Here is a 19,514-nt window from a genome sequence, read left to right as displayed (position 1 = left end):
AAAAAGTTAATGTGCTCGTACTTTTCTGTTCTTAGTATATTTCATAGCTTTGTTTTTCATATATTCCACACAAACAAACTTGATATTTTATATTCACGTTCAAAATCACCGTTCTACATCAATTCCTCTACTTCTTTTAAAATCCCTGCAATATATCTTTCGAATCGTCAGCAATTTCGGTATCATCCCGCTAAAGTCGAAAGGAAATAACCATAAACGACCTAAAGCTCGGCCTCAGTGAGGGCGTGCAATCATCTCAGAATTTTTTGATGTTTCTCTATGACTTCGTTATGATGGTGAAAATGTTTAGGGTAGAATGTCTATACTGCGAAAAAGTGATCGACCGGTGTTCATAAAACTAATATATTGCTTTATTTTTAAATTTATGTCTGTTAGCATCGAAAGTTTTACTCTGTAAAAGGTGATAAAAGTTCTTTTTATTATTTTCAATGTTTATATATTTGTATATTTATAGATATACAGATATGGATTACGAGAATGAGAAACAAAAATTATTAAAATTATTTAAGGAAGTATTGACCGACGAAGAAATGTATGAAGATGGTGATGAACAAAATGAAATTGACCATGTAGAAGAATAATCCGAATGTAATGGTCCTTACCAAGAATTTGAAGACGATCAAAGAGAGGAAGAAAATGTTAGTTTTAGAAGGAAGCCGTACTTTATAGGTAAAGATAAATTAAAAAAGTGGAAAAACATTGTCTACCGAAGAATGCACGCAGTACCAATATCTTTGTACGATTGCCAGCTATAAAAGAATTTGTTAAAACTCAATCAACACCTATTGACATCTGGAATTGCATTTTTTACGAAGAAATGCTAAATCTAGTTGTTGACTATACAAATATAAAAATTGAGAGTGTTACAAATGATTACAACAGACAAAGAGATGCTAAACGTACCGACATTGTCGAAATCAAAGCCCGAATTGGTTTTCTTTATCTTGCTGGTATTAAAAAAGCAAACCACATGAATTTAGGGAATCTCTGGAGAACAGATGGCACCAGCATTAAAACTTTTCGGCTTGTAATGAGTACGCCTAGATTTTAGTTTCTTTTGCAGTGTCTGAGATTTGATAACATACACACAAGAAATGAAAGAATACAAGTAGATAAGCTGGCACCAATACGAGCATTGCTAGAAAAATTTGACAGCAACATTAAAAAATGCTATTCTCATTCTGCTTATGTTAACATTGACGAGAAATTAGAAGCTTTTCCAGGAAAATGCAGTTTCAGGCAGTACATTCCTAGCAAGCCAAATAAATATGGAATAAAATTTTTTGATAAACAGTTGGTTTTGTAGTGTTCCTCTAGCTGACAGCCTTAAATAAAAAAAGTTAACTTTAGTGGGTACAATTCGAAAAAATAAAATACAGTTTCCATTAGAATTTGAACAAAATAATGGCCGGTGCAGTGGCTCTTCAATGTTTAGTTTTTACGACGGAATTACCTTAGTTTCGCATATTCCAAAAAAAAAAATAGAAACGTCCTACTCATCTCTACAATGCACCATGGAGATGATATTGATCCTACCACAAATACACCTGAGATAATAATTACATATAATGAGACGAAGAGCGGAGTAGATGTGGTGAATAAATTATGCGCCCAATATAATTGCGCCTGTACCACAAGACGATGGCCTATAGTTCCTTTTTTTAGTTTGTTGAATGTAGCAGGAATAAACTCTTTTGTAGCTTATACTAGTCTAAATGAAGAATCTAAAACACCGTGTAAAGAATTTTTACTGCAACTCTCGATGTTACTCACCAGGGACTATCAAAAAGTACGGGCTATGTCTACCAACTTACCCAGACCTATCAGAATGAGGCTTAGGGAGATATGTGACTTACCAGGGGAACAAGTACCAGTCATAACACCTGGGACTCAAGGTCGCTGTGCTGTTTTTGATTGTCGGAAAAATATTAAAACAAAATAATCATTGCCAAATATGCACAAAATATCTATGTTTGGAACATGTTACACCATTGTGTCCTTTATGCTATGAAAATATTAATTAATATTTCTTATTTTTTTAAATAATAATAAAACATTGAAAACGTTGTTTTCAAAACTTCCACAAAATTTATATTTTATCACTACAGCTGTTTCGGCAGATGCCTTTCTCAAGTGATCTAATTTGGATGTGTTTACAATTTACAGTCTTTAACGAAATAGGGTGAGGAGGGGAGAACTGTTTGTCTCAAGTTGGTCATTCGGAATTATGTCTGTGTTTTTGAAGTTATACTTCTATACGCGCGTTCGACGTTGGAAATTTATACGGGAGTGAATCGGCAAAATCCTTACGTATGTAAGATATAGGTAAGAGAGAGACAGAAGATATATTTTCTCTCTCTTTCTCTCTCGATAATAAAAATGTTCCTTTTGTTAATATATTTAATTATTTTTACGTTTTCTTTCGTTTCTTTCGTTTCTGAAACACACTTCACTAAACAGTCATATGTAAAATTTAGGGGGTATAGAGTATATTCTACTGTACACCCAGATAATGCAGCTAAAGGAGGAAGCGCTATTATAATTAAAGATAACATCTTGCATCATGAGGAATTAAAATATGCAACTGAGCACATACAAGCTACAACAGTCTGTGTGAAGATGAAAACACATACCTTAAATATAAGTTCAATATATTGTCCTCCTAGACACTCCATTAAAAGAGAGCAATATAAAGAGTTTATGAACACTTTAGGAAAAAGATACATCATCGGTGGCGACTTTAATGCAAAAAATACCCACTGGGGCTCTAGGCTAACTACAACTAAAGGAAAAGAATTATTGTCAGCTATTAAGGAACAAAAGGGTGAAGTAATCTCTACTGGTAGACCAACATACTGGCCTACCGATAGGAACAAAATTCCAGACCTGATAGATTTCTTTATTTACAAGAATATCTCAGCTAACTATCTGGATATCAATGACGGCTGGGACATGAACTCTGATCACTCACCGATAATTTTAACTATGAGTGATACAGTGATTAAAAAAGAGTTTAATCCAATATTGACTAATAAAAAAACTGACTGGGAGAGCTTCAAAATAAACCTAGAACACAAAATTAATCTTGCTGTGCCATTGAGAAACACGAGGCAACTTGATGACGAATTAGAAGTCTTTATAAAAAATATCCAACAGGCAGCTTGGAAAAATACTCCCACAATAACTTCTAGAACAAAAGGGAACAACTATCCAAAAGAAATCCGAGAACTCATAGTAGAAAAAAGGAAGTTAAGGAAAAAATGGCAGCAATATAGAGCTCCACGAGACAAAACTAGTCTAAATAATGCTACACAAAAACTAAAAAGGGAGATAAATAATATAAAAAATTCAACAATTAATTCTTTTTTAAGTAATTTAACAGCTGACCAAAACACAGATTATTCTTTATGGAAGGCAACAAAAAGAATGAAGAGACCAATTATTCATTCTCCTCCTATCAAGTTGGAAAACGGCAACTGGGCTAGAAGTAACGAACAGAAAGCAGAACGATTTGCAGATCATTTAGAAAGTACGTTCAAACCCAACCACAATGATGGCCAAATACTGAGATGGGAAGAACCATTCCAAACTGAAGAAAGAATAACGTTAACATCACTTAGAGAAGTATCAACAGAGATAAAATAGAATATAAATCCTAAGAAAGCTCCAGGATATGATCTCATAACAGGCGAATTATTAAAAAATTTACCAAGAAAAGCCATAGTTAAGCTGACACACCTAATAAATGCTGCTTTTAGATTGAGATATGTTCCCAGACTCTGGAAAGTAGCCGAAGTAATTATGATCGCCAAACCAGGTAAATCTCCTAATGAAGTGACATCCTATCGACCAATATCACTCCTTCCGGTGATGTCAAAACTATTTGAAAAACTTCTATTGAAAAGATTAAAACCAATAATAGAAAGAAAAAATCTTATACCAAATCATCAATTTGGTTTCAGAAATCAACATTCCACTATAGATCAAGTTCACAGAATAACAAATATAATAGAAAAAACATTAGAAGAAAATAAAGTCTGCTCTACAATCTTCTTGGATGTAGCACAGGCGTTTGATAAAGTCTGGCATGACGGTTTAAACTATAAACTAAGAACGTTCATGCCTAAACAGTATTCAGAAATCTTGAAATCATACATTGCGAATAGATATTTCAGAGTAAAAGAAGAAGAAGTTTACACCGACTTAAGGGAGATCAAAGCTGGCGTGCCACAAGGGAGTGTCTTAGGTCCAGTCCTGTACCTATTGTATACGTGTGACATTCCAGAGCTAGAACAAAATACTATTGCCACCTTCGCGGATGATACAGCCATACTGGCGATAGGAGACACTAGTGAAGAAGCGACTGATAAGCTGCAACTATCAGTAAATAAAATACATAACTGGACCAGAAAATGGCGAATAAAATTAAATGAGACTAAATCTGCACACGTTAACTTTACAAATAAAAAAATAGAAAATTTGCCAGTTAGAATAAATGATACCCGAATTCCTTATGCAACATCAGCAAAATACTTGGGCATCACCCTAGACGCAAAGCTGCGCTGGAAAGTCCATGTCAAAAAGAAAAGAGGGGAGCTTGATATTAGATATAAGAAATTGTATTGGCTGATTGGAAAAAATTCAACATTATCAATTCATAATAAATTATCCATCTACAAGCAAGTACTGAGGCCAGTATGGGTATATGGGTGCCAACTCTGGGGCTGTACCAAAGCTAGTAATATACATATTATCCAGAGATTTCAAAACAAAGTACTGAGAAACATTGTTGATGCTCCTTGGTATATCCGGAACAGCAACCTCCACCAGGACCTGGGTATGGAAACTGTGATCGAAATAATCAAGAGAACAGCAGCAAGTCACGAGCAGAGGCTGCATAGTCATGTGAATGTCGAGGCAATCCAGCTTCTTGACAACACTGAACTAAAGAGAAGACTCATAAGGACAAAACCATTTGAGCTAGTGTAAATGTGTAACAGTTTAGTGTAAAAAGCAGAGTATAGTGCTGTGAAATTATTGCATGTTAGTTGTAGTGCATTAGTTAATAGATAAAATAAGAGTAAGCCATAGGGTAAGCCTTAGATTTAATCATTTGCTGTTATTATGTTAGGTCAGAAAATAACTGATAATTGGTCATTTGTGACCAGATAGCAGTATACAAACACCGCACAGGTGTTAATAAAAAAAAAAAAAAAATTATTTTTACATTCTGTTCAGATTTGTCTTGAGCCTCGTTAGGCATGTTAAATTATAAATTAAAACTTGTAAATATCTCAAGTAAGTTCAAATGTATACTTATATACACAACAAATAACAATTTGACAGTTGTATCACGAAACAATATTTTTATTTTATTAATATTATTATCATGGTAAATTAAACATATGCGTAAGTAAGTTATGTATATTGTCATTTTTAAATACTTATGAATATTGCATTTATTTTAATTTGTATTGTATTATTACATTGAATTATGTTGCAGTGTATTGTATTGTAATTTTATATTAATAACAAAATAAACAATGAATTTTACTGCAGAGTATGTGTAAAAAATTTTTTTTGCATTCAACTTTCTTTATACATATATGAAAATAAAAATATACATTTTCATTAAAATATTGATTCAATTCTTCATTTACTATACTCCTATTACAGGTCAAATGTTGTGTATATCTACAGCAAACGATGTACCATATATACCTATATACCTAATTATGTTTCTCTTTCTGCTCTCTCTTACCTATAACATTACATATGTAATGATTGTGCAGATTGACTCCCATATAAATTTGTAACGGCGAACGCGTGCATAGAAGTATAACTTCCACCGGCAGTCCCACTGGACTACTACACCCGTTTTTTTAATTTGTTTTTTTCGATAGATTCTAATAAAAATGGCTTAGGGCCTTTATTTTGGATGTGAAGAATTTGAAATTCGTCATTAAAAAAATGATTATGATAAGTCCTGCACTGTTATTTGTATATATATATATATATATATATATATATATATATATATATATATATATATATATATATTTCATTATTAAATTCAAAGTAGTCCTGGTTTAAGCAAATTTCAAGAAGATTTAAAATTTCAAATGTAATGATTGGTTTTTAATATTATGGTCTAAAAGGTTTTTTACTAGAACAAAAGTTTATGTAGAAGGAATTCTAGGGAAAAGACGTAAAAAATCTTTTTTAGTAACTGAAAGTTAATAAAGCACCAGGAAAAAGCATTACCCTTTGACGAATGCCAGTAAAATGATTCATTTTTTTTTAAACCGATATATGGTATTTTATCTGTTTTTTCTTTACTTGCTGATTATTTCGCTTAGTATTAATATCGTCGGTGGCATTGTTACACTACGGATGAATTTTCTGGTGGTTTCCAATATTTTAAAACAGTTTTGTGTTTATCAGAGTGTAATAGTCTTGATAATTTCACGTACAACGTAAATACAAATTAAAAAAAAAAGTATGTTCTACTTTGGTTGCTTATTGTAGACTGTATTGTTTTCCTATATCTCGAGTTAAGATCCAGGGCTGATGTGTGAGTGATCACCAATTTCTTTGAATATGTTGCATATTGACACAAGAGGCAGAGTGTCAACTATACAAACAGGTCTTTATAATAATAAAAAGTATTAACTTGAAATGTTACTCCAAATAGAAAACCAGTTAAAATTTTTCAAGCTAATATTATTTTTTATGTGTGTTTTAGCTCTAGAAAGTTGGGAGAAAATAACTATCAATGGAGTCAAGCCGCAACCTCGCTCAGAAAGTATAGCTGTAGTTATTTCAGAATTACTTCTCAATGGTACTTCCATTAGTTCGATAGAAACCAAATCTATAAGAATTAGGACTAGGACTTGCACTTCGGCGGACAGAGGAAATCGACATTCTTCATATTTACCTAATAATAAGGTATGTCTATCTTCTTACATGTTACTCTTACGTTTTGAAGATGTCACAGCCCTTCTTGCAAGGAGTCAAGAAGAGTTAATTGATGTCATACGACTGGTTAAACATTAAAGTCAAATATTAATTCTGTAGTTAACCATATCAAAGATAAACAAAATATGAAAGGACTCTCAAATTTTACAAACTCTTAAAATGAGGTTGATCAACTGCTTAATATTCCAATACTGACAAACAGATGTGAATCTTGGATGCTATGACAAGCGACAAGAAGAAAGATAGATGCCACTCAAATGCTCTGTTAGAAGAAGAATTTCATGAATTCCGTGGACCCATCTTCATTAAAATACTAAATGTTATGAGATCAGATACAGAAAACATAAAAAGACTTATCCAAGAAAAAGTACAAGATCGTAGATTACGAGGAAGTTCCCAAACAAGATGGCTCGACCAAATTACTACAATATGCAAAAAAACTATGTTAAAATAAATAACCTCTCTGGTTATTATATATAACCAGAGACCATAACAAATAACCATCTTTGGAAACGGAGAATACATGATATCACCATGGCCCCTACACCCTCTCCGGGGGTCAGGATTGAAAGAAGAGATCTTCTTATTAAAGATATGTGTTATGATATGAGTGATTTAAAAACCAATTTGATATAAATATAACAATTTGGAACTTTTTTTACATTAATATCTTGTGAATAATATAAAGAATAGAGAAGTTCACTTGGAATATATAAATAGATAAAGAAAAACTACGAAGTAGATGGAAGGACCAAATTGAAGAAAGAAAAAAAGACTAACTAGATGAAAAAAAAAATGTAAAGTAAGACCGACAACAAACCAGTTGTTTAATTTGACAATATGGGTTCTAGTATGTTTTTATCTATAAGACCTTTAATTTTTTAAAAATCGCAATATTTGATAAACAAAAATAATACATTTCTAGGTGGCTCCATGTGAAAAAACCTACGTTTTCCACCCCACACAAAACAACTACAATGACGGCAGCGACTTGGCACAACAATTTTCAGAGACTAACAGGTCTTCCAGAAGTTTTCTGCAAGAAATACAGAAGATATCGCAACTTAACATTCCTAGAATAACTAATAAATGTAGCTATACAGTACTCACCGGCTGCGCCGGTGATAGTACTGAGAGTTTACTTAGACAGCACGCTAGTCCCCAGACTGAAGTAGAGGTTCTTGATACTGAGATTGCAACACCAAGGAGAGGTAGGTCCTAGAAATTTTTTTTTATAATATAACAACTTAACTAGGTTTATTACTTGAGTAAGACAACTGTAAACCAGCTAACTGTTTATCAAATGAAACCGAAAACCATGGAAAGCATTGATTCGTTGAAAACAAAAAAACCTTTTTTTAAATCGAAAATTAGGTAAAAACTCAAAGAATTGACTTGCTGAATTTGAGCAATAATATATTAGTATCAGTATAGGTATTTCAAATTTTAAGTTCAATTTAGTTTTGAAACATTTTCGTTTCTACGTTTAGTTTTTATCATCATCATCATTCAATCTTCGCATGCCCATAAAGTATTTGTTTAAGTTTGTGATATTATTATTATTGTCATATATGATATTATTGTCATGGGTATAGTTTGGGTTTGTTTTGGTTTGGTATTGGAATTAGATTGATTTCTGATAATATAACTTCTTTATATATCCTTACCATACATTAATGGATATTCTGAACAAATGTTAAAAATGTTGGCAAAGTATGATATTACTGTTGGACATAAATCATCAAAAACATCTGGAAAATATTTTTCAAAATTTAAACCCAAGTTTAATAAAGATCATCAATTAAATGTAATTTATAAAATAAATTGTAAAGACTGTAATTCAACATATATTGGGCAAACACAACAATACCTGCATAGAAGAGTTGTTGCACACAAACATAGTGTACAGATCAATGGATTAAATACAATAGCCCTAGCCAAACATTCTCTAGAAAATAGACATTCTTTTGATTTTGAATATGTACAGCTTTTGGAAAAAGAACAAAATTACAACAAACAATGCATATTGGAGATAATTCAGATAAAAAGGATCCAAATTCTATCAATAATAAGACTGACATCAAAAATCTTTCCAATCTTCTTCTTTAAGTCCCCTCTCCGCGGCGGAGGTCGGCAATCATCATAGCTATTCGGACTTTTGAGACGGCTGCTCTGAAAAGTTCATTTGATATACATCCATACCATCCTCTCTCAGGTTACGCAGCCATCACATTCTACACCTCTCTATGCTTCTCTTTCCTTGGATCTTTTCCTGCATAATCAGTTGGGGCAAGGTGTATTTCTCTCCACGTGTAATATGTCCGAGATATTCCAATTTTATTGTTTTAGTTGTATTTAAAATTCCTATTTCTTTAGTCATACTTCTCAGAACCTCTTTGTTTGTGACACGTGTTCTGTCCACGATATTTTCAGAATTCGTCTATACTACCACAGCTCGAATGATTTCAGTTTTTTCATTGATGTCGCATTCAAGGTCCAAGATTTCATTCCATAAAACAAAGTCGATGTTGTTAATGAGAACTCCATTTACCTTTATTTCAGCTGTTTCACCCTTAAGAGCTTTCTTCAGGATCTCTTCGGAGTAGGCATTAAAAAGAATTGGCGACAATACGCATCTATGTCTCACTCCACGTCTAATTTCAATTTCTTCACAGCTAATAGCTATTCGTTAACACGTACTTTTGCTCGCTGTACATAGTATCAATTTGATATGATCCTGAGGTCGTTGTAGCCAATCTTCTTTGATTTCAGGACATTCATTAATTGTTCATGCCGTACTTTATCGAATGCTTTATTATAGTCAATAAAACATGCGTATATATCGTGATTGACGTCCAGGCATCTTTGTATCAATATATTAAGTGAAAAAAGAGCTTCACGCGTTCGTAGGCCTTTGTTAAAATCAAATTGTGTATTATTAACCTATATGTCCAGTTTCTGATATATTCGGTTATGGTTGACTTTTAGTAGTAACTTTAGCACATGAGACATCAAGCTAACGGTGCGGTAATCGCTGCATCCTCTTGCGTTTTTCTTTTTGGGGAGACAAATAAAAATCGACGTTAACCACTCTTTGAGTAATGCGCCTGAACTATAAATTTGGTTTAAGAGTGTCACTAAAACATTTTACAACAATTTTTAGGATTTCTATAGGAATCATGTCAGGTCCAAGGCTTTTTCCACTCTTTATTGTTTTTAATGCGTGTAATATTTCTTCTTTTGTAATATATGGACCTATTTCTTCTGACGTAAGTTCTATGTGCTCCAGATCTCCTCTTTCATCATCGAAAAGTTCGTCGATATATTCCGTCCATCTTTGTACTTTCTCGTCCGTCTGTGTTATAGTAGTCCCGTGTCTATCCAGAAGTGCACCAGTGGGATTTTGTTTTCTTAGTCCTGCCAGTTCTATAACTTTCTTGTGCAGGTTAGACAGATCATATTTATTTTGAAGGTGTTCGAACTCTTTGCATTTCTCTTCAAAGTTTTTTTCTTTGGCCTGCTTGATCATCTTCCTCATCTCGTCGTTTATCTCTCTGTATTTATTGTTGTCTTTGTTTAAAAAAAAATTCTTTGTTGATTGCGATATTGGTTTTTATCGTCTAATTTTTGGAAGGTAAGCCATTAAGCGTTAATTAGTTACAATTTTTGTACAAATCAACCTCAAATTTTGATTTTGTGTGCAAAAGTTTGTTGTGCTGTTGATGATAATTAGACTTCGGCAAATATGCAAATAAAAATGTAGAAAATATGCGCATAAATATGCACGTGTTTACCCGAAAATATGCAAATATTTTACAAAATATGCATACAAATAAATAAAAAAATCGTAAAATAGTAACAATTTTATTTAAAAAAAAAAAGTGTACATAACTAAATATTTCCTACTATTCATTAAGATTTACATTTATTTTAAGTAACTACATCATTTTTAAGTATGAATAAACTTATTTAGAATTATGGTAACAATAAATGGCCAAGTGGTGTTCAAAATTTTCTAACAAAAACTTGTGGCTTCTGTCTGAGTACATATATTTATATATGGAAAAACTTCGTTCAACATCAACTGATGTAACGGGAGCATTTTTCAAACTAACCAAAACATTTGGTTCTTAATTAATTGTTTCCGAAATATTTCCAGCTAGAACACTGACTACTTCAGAAAGAATATGGTAACCTTTATTTTTTTCCATAGTAGCTTCAAATTTTTTTAAAATATCTTTTCCAATATTACCTCTAACGTTCCGACAACATGACACAAATTCTTTTATTAATGCTGTACTTTCGAACAATGACAGTTTTGGTGATTCTAACTGAGTAATTGTTTTTTGAACAAAACTAAAATTTGATTTTATAAATGAAAGTTCTTGTTGAAGCAAGTTACTCTGAAAAGTTTGTTTAGAATCCAAAAGAGATTGGGAACTTTCATCTGTTAACGTATCAATTATGTTCTTTATTTTAACAAAATGATCTGCATAAAAATTAGCTGCTTCTAACCATGTTCCCCATCGCGTTAAAATAGGTTGTGGTGGAAGAGGAATGTTAGGTAGCATTTCTTTATAAAGTTGAATTCTTATAGGAGATTTAAGAAATACTTTTTTGACACTGGATATCATGGTATTTACAAGAGGAAACTTTTTTCGTATTTCCTCTGCAACTCTGTTTAATCCATGCGCTACACAAGTGACATGTATTAAATCTGGGAAAAATATTTTTAAATTTTGTCCTGCTTTCACCATATAAGGAGCAGCATCCGATAAAATAAGCAGTAATTTATTAGAAGGAATAGTTGTCGGAAGACAAAAGTTGCTAATGTTTCTTGTATAAAACGCGAAATTGTTAAAGCATTTGTTTTCTCAAGTTGCTGGCATGAAATAAGATGAGATTTTGGTAAGGTATCTTCTTTAAGAACACCAATCAATAAATGAGCAATATACTTTCCTGAGGAATCAGTGGTTTCGTCTACAGATATGTAAAAATAATTATCTGCAATTTCTTCCTTAATATTAATTAACACCGACGAGTATAGCCCGTTCACATTATTTCTTCTTAGAGATCGATCACTTGGAACATTAAGTTTGCAATATTTTTTTAGAAACGAACTAAAATTTACATTTGCTAATTTTGAAATTTGCTAATTTTTTTGAAGTAGATTGGAAACATTTAGCTATTGAAGTTTGATGTTTTCCTCCTATTTTTCCTTTTTTTTGCAATGTGTGAAGCAGTTCTCACATGTTGGTCTATCTGAAATTTCTTCTCACATGCTATCTATAAATAAAAATAAAAACCTTTATTTTAACCCAACCTTTAAAATATAAAAATATACAAGGTGTTTTTGGTTAATCAAATAACTGGTTTGGAAAAAAAACACTCGCTAAGTGTTTTAAATGCAGTATTAATCCACAAATTAGTTTTTGTTACTAACCATTAGTACATCATATAACTTATTTTAAAATTCAACAAAAGTTTTTTTTTTGTTAATTCAATTACAATAAAAATAATTGTATTTTAGAATAGCTGACTTCATAAAAAAAAGTAAAGGTGAAAAATTTTTCTAAATACACACCATTGTATTGTACCATGGACAATTTTTTCTCACTAAAGGAAGCTATTTTTCATTTAAAAACAACCTACGAGTACTAAATTTCAAGTAAATACGTTTATTGGTTTTAAAGTTATTGTTGTTATTAACTAAAAGAATTTAATTTTTTTTAATTTTAACACCCTGTATCTCGAAAAGTAAATAAGTTTGACCCCTCATTAACTATATCGTTTTGTTCAATTTTTCGAGTCAGTTACAGTCAAACGTTGTAAGTGTCATTTGGAAACACCCTGTATGTATGAAATATTAGATATTTAATAGAAAATATTAGATACTTACAATTTTGCCACAGACTGAACAGTAGATTTTTCCCATATCCATAGACAGCTCTTTATAAGGTTTAATCCAAGTTGAAGCACTGGTTGATTTAGACATTATAAAATCACAATCTTCCTTTTTGTTACGCACAACGAGTGTTTACGCTTTGAATATCAAAACAAAAATGATTTACAAATCTGAGCATCAAATTAAAAATGTTTAGGTACCTAATTCAATAAACTGAGAGCGAACCCTTAGCGATTATCCAATAACTGAATGCCTCAGTGACCGAGACTTTCTAAGAATGTTGAGGGCTACTTAAATTGATCTTCTTTGAAATTGTAAATGTTTTGTACCTGTAGAGATTACGTACTTAGATCATTTCTTGATTAAAATGACTACAAAATTTTATATAAGAATTGAAATAAATTGGTATGTTTAAAAATTTTCAAATACAGTATAAAAATCTGAACTTTTATGCACTTTATGCAAACTTTTATACAAATATGCCAAAATATGAAATATTTGCATAAAATATGCACAATATGCAAAATATGCAATATGCATATTTGCCGAAGTCTAATGATAATATATAAAAACAATCAAACCAAACTTACGTTATGTTTTTTAGGTTCAATGATTAAGTCTAAATCCGCCTACGTAATAAAAAAGAAATTTACTTCAGATACATCCCCAGAAGAAGTAGAACTTAAAGAAATCAACCCCAAGAAGCGCGTCGAGTTTGACGCCTCAGCGACCAAGTTACCAAGAGAACCAATATCCGTGCCAAACTTCAGCATCCTCACACTACCGACTCCAGTATTAACTCCAGTAGAAGCGACCAAGCTAGTTTACTTAGATAGCGAAGACGAGAACGAGCTCTTAGGTAAAAAGCCCAAGCCGCCCGATAAGCACACAGAGGTTCAAGTTCAAGTCAACAACGAAAAAAATATATTGTATGAAAATTTCAATCCGATCGTGAAGGGAGACAGTTATAGTTCTCATATTGGATATGCTGATAATCCGCTCTATCAGGAAATGATCAAATCTTTGGAGGAAAAGTCGAGGGAGAATGTGTCGTCGACGTCAGATTATGCAAGCATTGAAACCGTTAATAGATTGTCTTCAGCTAGCAGTTATAGTGTTAAAACAGGTAACTAAGACCATGGATTTAAATTTTTTAATCACGGAATTAATTACAATCTTTTCCTTAAACATATTTTACTCTTTTGCAATTCTAAGTTCTGGATTAAATAGATCTAATGGGAAATTTTAAGCTATTGCAGAGAGCTTCTGCATATGACGCTCTGATAATACCTAATAAGGTTGAAATACGTATAAATGGATGGCAGATGCCCTGCATTGAAATTAAATCAAAAACCGTCTTTCCGTTTTATTTCTTGATACGGTTGCCTGTCAGTTCCGAAAGTTGGCGATTATTCTGACTATGATGACTTTTTAGTTGTTATACGGAATAGCTGTGTTGAGGTCTTTCTATACCATGCTCTCAGGTTAGCAAGCCAGGTTATTCTTCTTCATACTGGGGCTCTCTTTCCTTCAATTTTACCTTGCAAAATGCATTGGAGTAGCTTATATCTGCCTTAATTTCTCATTATATGTCCTAAGTACTGCAGCTTATGGCGCCCTTCACGATGTTGACCATATCCGCGGTTGTGTTCATCCTTCGTAATACTTATTCATTGGTGACTTTGTCTGACTATGATATCTTCAGGATCCTTCTGTATAACTATAGCTCAAAAGTCTGAAGTTTTGATAGAGTTTCCGCCTTCAATGTCCACGTTTGCACACACTATAGAGGCACTAAGTAAACGTAACATTTAAGGAACCTTATTTTTGTTTCTAGGGTGAGGTCATGGCTCTTGAACACAGAGCTCATAGTCAAGAATGCACTTTTTGCCTTTCCGATGCGACATAATCTCTTGGATATTCTCCCACGACTCATTGATTATAGTTTCCAAGTAGTTGTACTGCGAGAAACGTTCAATTCTCATTTGGATCACATACAGATTTACTCCAGTTATGTTTTTCTTGCTGATGATCATTAGCTTGGTTTTGATGGTGTTTATATCCAGTCCATATGTTCAACTTGTTTCTGTTATTTTGTTCATTAAGTTTTTCAGCCCTTCTATGGTATTGGAAAACACTATTGTATCATGTGCATACTGCAGGTTATTGAGCTTGATTCCATTTATTGAGACGCCTTCATCAATATCTTTTAGAGCCTTTCCAAAAATGTGCTTCGTGTACAGACTGAATAACAGTGGTGAAATTATCCACCCCTGTCTTACTCTCCTTAAGATTTTGACCTGATCTGTATATTCTCCATGTATTCGGAGCACCGCTGATTGATTCCAATACAGGTTAGCTATTATTTTTAGATCTCTTCCGTCAATCCCTGTCCTCTTCAGCATTTCCATCATTTGTTCATGCCTAACTCTATCAAAAGCCTTGACATTATTTCTTGACATTATTCTGTTTGTTCGGTTTCGAGTACAAGAAACTAAATTCTCTAAGAATTTTTGGCAGGACGAACGACGTATGAAATGCAGATTGTAGATTCCCTTGTCGACTAATTTATCAAGCTGCCTGCTTTGTAAATTGTAGAAAGCGCAGTTGTAAAATTTTGACTTTAGTTTCGTCAAGTAGGAAATCAGGATTTCTAAAGTTATTTACTAATATATTCAATGTTTTAGGTACCCCTCAAGAAGAAAACCAAAGAAATTTGGAAAGAGATCGCAACGGACCGTTCGGCTTCTGCAATCCAAATTACATGGGACCGGAAATAAAAGCTGTAATGAGCGAAAAAATGGAACGCAAAAGCCTGGTAAAGATTTTGACAGCCGAAGAAAATTTCAGCAATTCAGAGGACGAAAACGTTCTGGAAATGCAAAGCTGCGAAGGAAAGATCAGTAGAAACACCAAAATCGTGTACAGACACAGCAGTCGAAAAAGGCCTCCAAAATCCCTAGCTGTAGATCCGGACCACAAGCCTAGATCGCATATCGAGAACTGCCGGGCCCACAGCGCCGGCAGAGCAGAGCAAAGGTTAGATAGAGTAGATCATAGTCGGCCGGAAGCTTTTAGTTCAGGGCTAGACCCGACGTTGAGAGTGTATCTCTATATCTTCGGAGGAAAGGAGCAGGGACAGGTGACTGTATTTAAAAGACCGATATCTATATGGCGTCTGAAGTTGTTTTAAGGTTTTCTGAAGATGTCGGCGGTAGTCCAATCTATGTGCCAATATTTTGTAGAAATAGTCAATATAATTCAAGGGTTGAAGTAAATGGTTAGTTAAAATTGAGACATTCAACATATTTTCAAGATATTTTCTTTAAAACAAATAATAAAGAAATATATATTTCTATAATAACATGTCAGTCCAGTTAATGTTATGAATGAATGACCAGTTAAGTTAATTAAAGAATTAAATGTATCAAAAATGTATGTAAACATAATCGTAAACATAAAAATGTTACTCCTTTTTACCAGCAACGCGAACTAATGCATTTCCGCCTTCTCGTATGTTTTCTATTTCAATGTTTTTTTTTTCTTCTATGTTAACTGACTCTGTGTCCCCAAAATCAACATTTAAGTGAATCGCTGCTTAAAGACAGTGCTTGATCTTCTATTAAATCGCTTGAGTCGTCTTCTTTCTCGAACACTTTACGTTTTATTTGTTTGCTGTTTTTTCTTTAAATTTTTATCTTCTTCGCTGATTTTTAGTTTTCTATTTCTTCTTTTTACGGAGTGTCAGTCAACACACGATACCGGCCAGGTTTAGGTCCGTCACACCTTACCTGTCTTACTCCATCTTTCATTAAACAGAAATATTCCACTAAGCCTGAATCTTGCCAAAATATTCTGAGGCGTATGTGCCAAGGGATAAGCAATTCCTACACATTAGCAGACATCATAAATAGTCATTGGTTTGGGAATTGTTTTAGTAATCAATTCCTACAAGAGGAATTATAATATATTTTAAGTGGCCAAAAACTCCCCTATCCAATGATTCGAGCTTATCACTAGTATGGGATTGGAATGTCAAAAGAACTAATCCGGCTTTCTTCGCCGAATTCAAAATTATTACTCTACTATGACTTTTTTGGTTATCGAGTATTAACAATACGTTTTGATCTATTCTAGGTCTAATAGGGGTAATAAAATGCTTGAGTAATTCTACAAAAATTCTGAGTTAGACCATTAAGAAGGGTGAGCAAACACAAAACTTCCTGAAGGTGTTAGCTCCCTTTAGCATGCGTTCTCTAAAAAACACTCTTTGGAAAACAAAAGCAACAGAAATAGAATAACCTTGTGCGTTTGCGCCTGCGCTTATTCTTACGTTGTTGCTTCTTTGCCTTGACGTCATGTGTCCTACTTGTTTTATTCCTTGTATGGCTATGACATTGTTCGGATTATGGTACCCTCTCTGTGGTAAAATGTTCCCTTTATATCAAACCTTTGAATTTGGCAAAAAGGTAGAAACGTTGTACCTGGTGGTGAAACTGGTAGAACGAGATAAACTGGTGGTCTGTGGTTTTCGTAGAGAAAGAGCCTCTGCGTGACGATTCACGATTTCATAATGCCAATTTTTTTCTGCCAAACCATTTTCAATCTAGGATTCAGCAACATTCTTTTTGTTTACCTGAGCAAAATCATTTGCTAAATACAAAATTGTTTTGTTGTAAACCGATAGTGTATTTGTTAAGCTTGTGGAAGATATTTGTTTCAGTGTATCTTCTCTTCAGAAGTAAATACGGAATTGATATTGTAATTAATTTTATATTGGAAAACTTCGGTATTGCCTGCCTTGTGTATTTTCAGATGCCTTGATAATGTGGATTTCGAAGCTTTTCACTCCACAGCAAACTGCCGGAATGACCAGTTGTTTTTCGAAACCAAAACTGCTACTCTTTCAATATCACTACCCTCGACTTTAACTAGCTGTCCTCCTTCTTTACTTGTAGACATCTAAAAATTAAAATTAAACTTTAGTACTGTTCTTGGGACTATCCCAAGCTATGGTCCGTAACAATGTCCAAAGGTAGAGGGTCCAAAGGTAGACAAATTTCCAAAACAATCCTATTTTTAATTTAGAGGTTAAGTTTTTATTAATTTTTATTTTATACTTTCATACTTCACATATATGTATGATATATACAGCCAAATAATATTCAATACTATTTACTTTATTTTTCTGATAATATACAATTCTTTATATTTTACTTTTGCATCAGCAAAACAACACTTTGTTAATAACAGTTCAATCTGTTGAATGCTGTTCTATCTCTTTGTTATTTTTTGTGTCTTTTTTCAACCTGTTCCTTCTATCTTATCCTTGGTCTGCCTCCTGATCTTTTACTTGGTGGTATAAAATCTCTTATTACTCTTAAGAGATGGATCTTCGCTGTTCTCAATATGTGCCCATAGGAATACTTATTACTTTTAAGTTTTCAGTCTCCTTTCTATATATTTTTTTGACTTCTCCTTTAAGTTCATTTAGTTCCAGTATTGATACAGAACTGTCGATCGGATAGCCAAGCGGGCTGGGCGGCTGGCTTCTCCTTCGCTTCACTGCGAGAGATGTCAGTTCAATCCCCAGCTCGGTGTACAGAAAACAAAAAGGCTAACGCAGCAGTTTAAAATTCTAAATGAATCTGCGGCTTAGTCTAGAATATGCTGGTATCTGATCGGCCTATGGTGGAGCAGTACGGCAAGAGATAAGGGCTTGCGGCTTGGTGATACTCCTCCATAGATCCCTACCGGAAGGGCGTGTACCGCCTAAATACCGGGTATATATATATATATATATATATATATATATATATATATATATATATATATATATATATATATATATATATATATATTGATACAGAACTGCCTGATTCATATTTAATTTTATTTGCTTGGTTCATTGATATTTCTGGCAGTTAACTTTCTTTCTCTTTCTATTTAACCAACTTCCAACTTAATTTTTTCTTCTTTTGCTAAATCTCTTTTTTTTTTAAATTAAATTTTTTTATTTAATTTGGTGATTTTCTGATTATTTTATTGTTCACGTTACGTTATTGTAGCTGCTTGAAGGATAGAACTCCGCATTAATGATGATAGTCCAATTACCTCACGACAATTTTTGATTTTGATTTTAGGAATTTTTACAGAACGAGGCAATATCGCAAAAAATTTGACAATGCGTCTTGGTGTATCTGTTTCTAGTATCAGGTTAACAACTACTCATTGTAGGACCTTATACAGAAAAGTATATTATATATATTTTATATGCTTTTCAGTATAAGGTCCTACCTTTTCAGAATCTTTACCATATTACTAGAGAAAATGTGGATCACTTCCAAACACGTTGCCAAGTACGAGTTTCTTATAGTACGAGATCCCACTGCAAGATCACTACGTTCATACTTCTTCTTCTTTTTCTACGGCACTACAGTCCAAATTGAGCCTTGGCCTCCTTTATTTTTTGTCTCCACTCTTGCTTGTATGTGGCTGATCTTCTCCATACACGGACTCCTAAAAGGGGATTAACGTGTATGAACTACTTAATCAAGCTTCCATTTTTACATACATTTAACAATAGGAAAATACATTCATAACAGGTTGT

General features: G+C 33.0%; 1 protein-coding gene across 2 annotated transcripts in view; it reads left to right on the top strand.

The window, feature by feature from the left end:
- LOC140451476 (uncharacterized) overlaps positions 1-18,860 on the top strand; it is an 86,233-nt gene extending 67,373 nt beyond the window's left edge. For both annotated transcript variants that reach the window (XM_072545298.1, XM_072545297.1), the window contains 4 exons: positions 6,767-6,969; positions 7,925-8,210; positions 13,509-14,030; positions 15,592-18,860. In XM_072545298.1, coding sequence (XP_072401399.1) covers positions 6,767-6,969; positions 7,925-8,210; positions 13,509-14,030; positions 15,592-16,097 — 1,517 coding nt within the window. In that variant the 3' untranslated portion in view covers positions 16,098-18,860. The remainder of the gene's footprint in view (positions 1-6,766; positions 6,970-7,924; positions 8,211-13,508; positions 14,031-15,591) is intronic.
- Positions 18,861-19,514: the final 654 nt, after the last annotated feature.

Source organism: Diabrotica undecimpunctata, chromosome 9 (assembly GCF_040954645.1).
Source record: "Diabrotica undecimpunctata isolate CICGRU chromosome 9, icDiaUnde3, whole genome shotgun sequence".
In the NCBI taxonomy this organism is placed as follows: domain Eukaryota; kingdom Metazoa; phylum Arthropoda; class Insecta; order Coleoptera; family Chrysomelidae; genus Diabrotica; species Diabrotica undecimpunctata.
The sequence above is the reverse complement of the archived record's forward strand: the minus strand, read 5'-3'. Positions and strand labels throughout refer to the sequence as shown.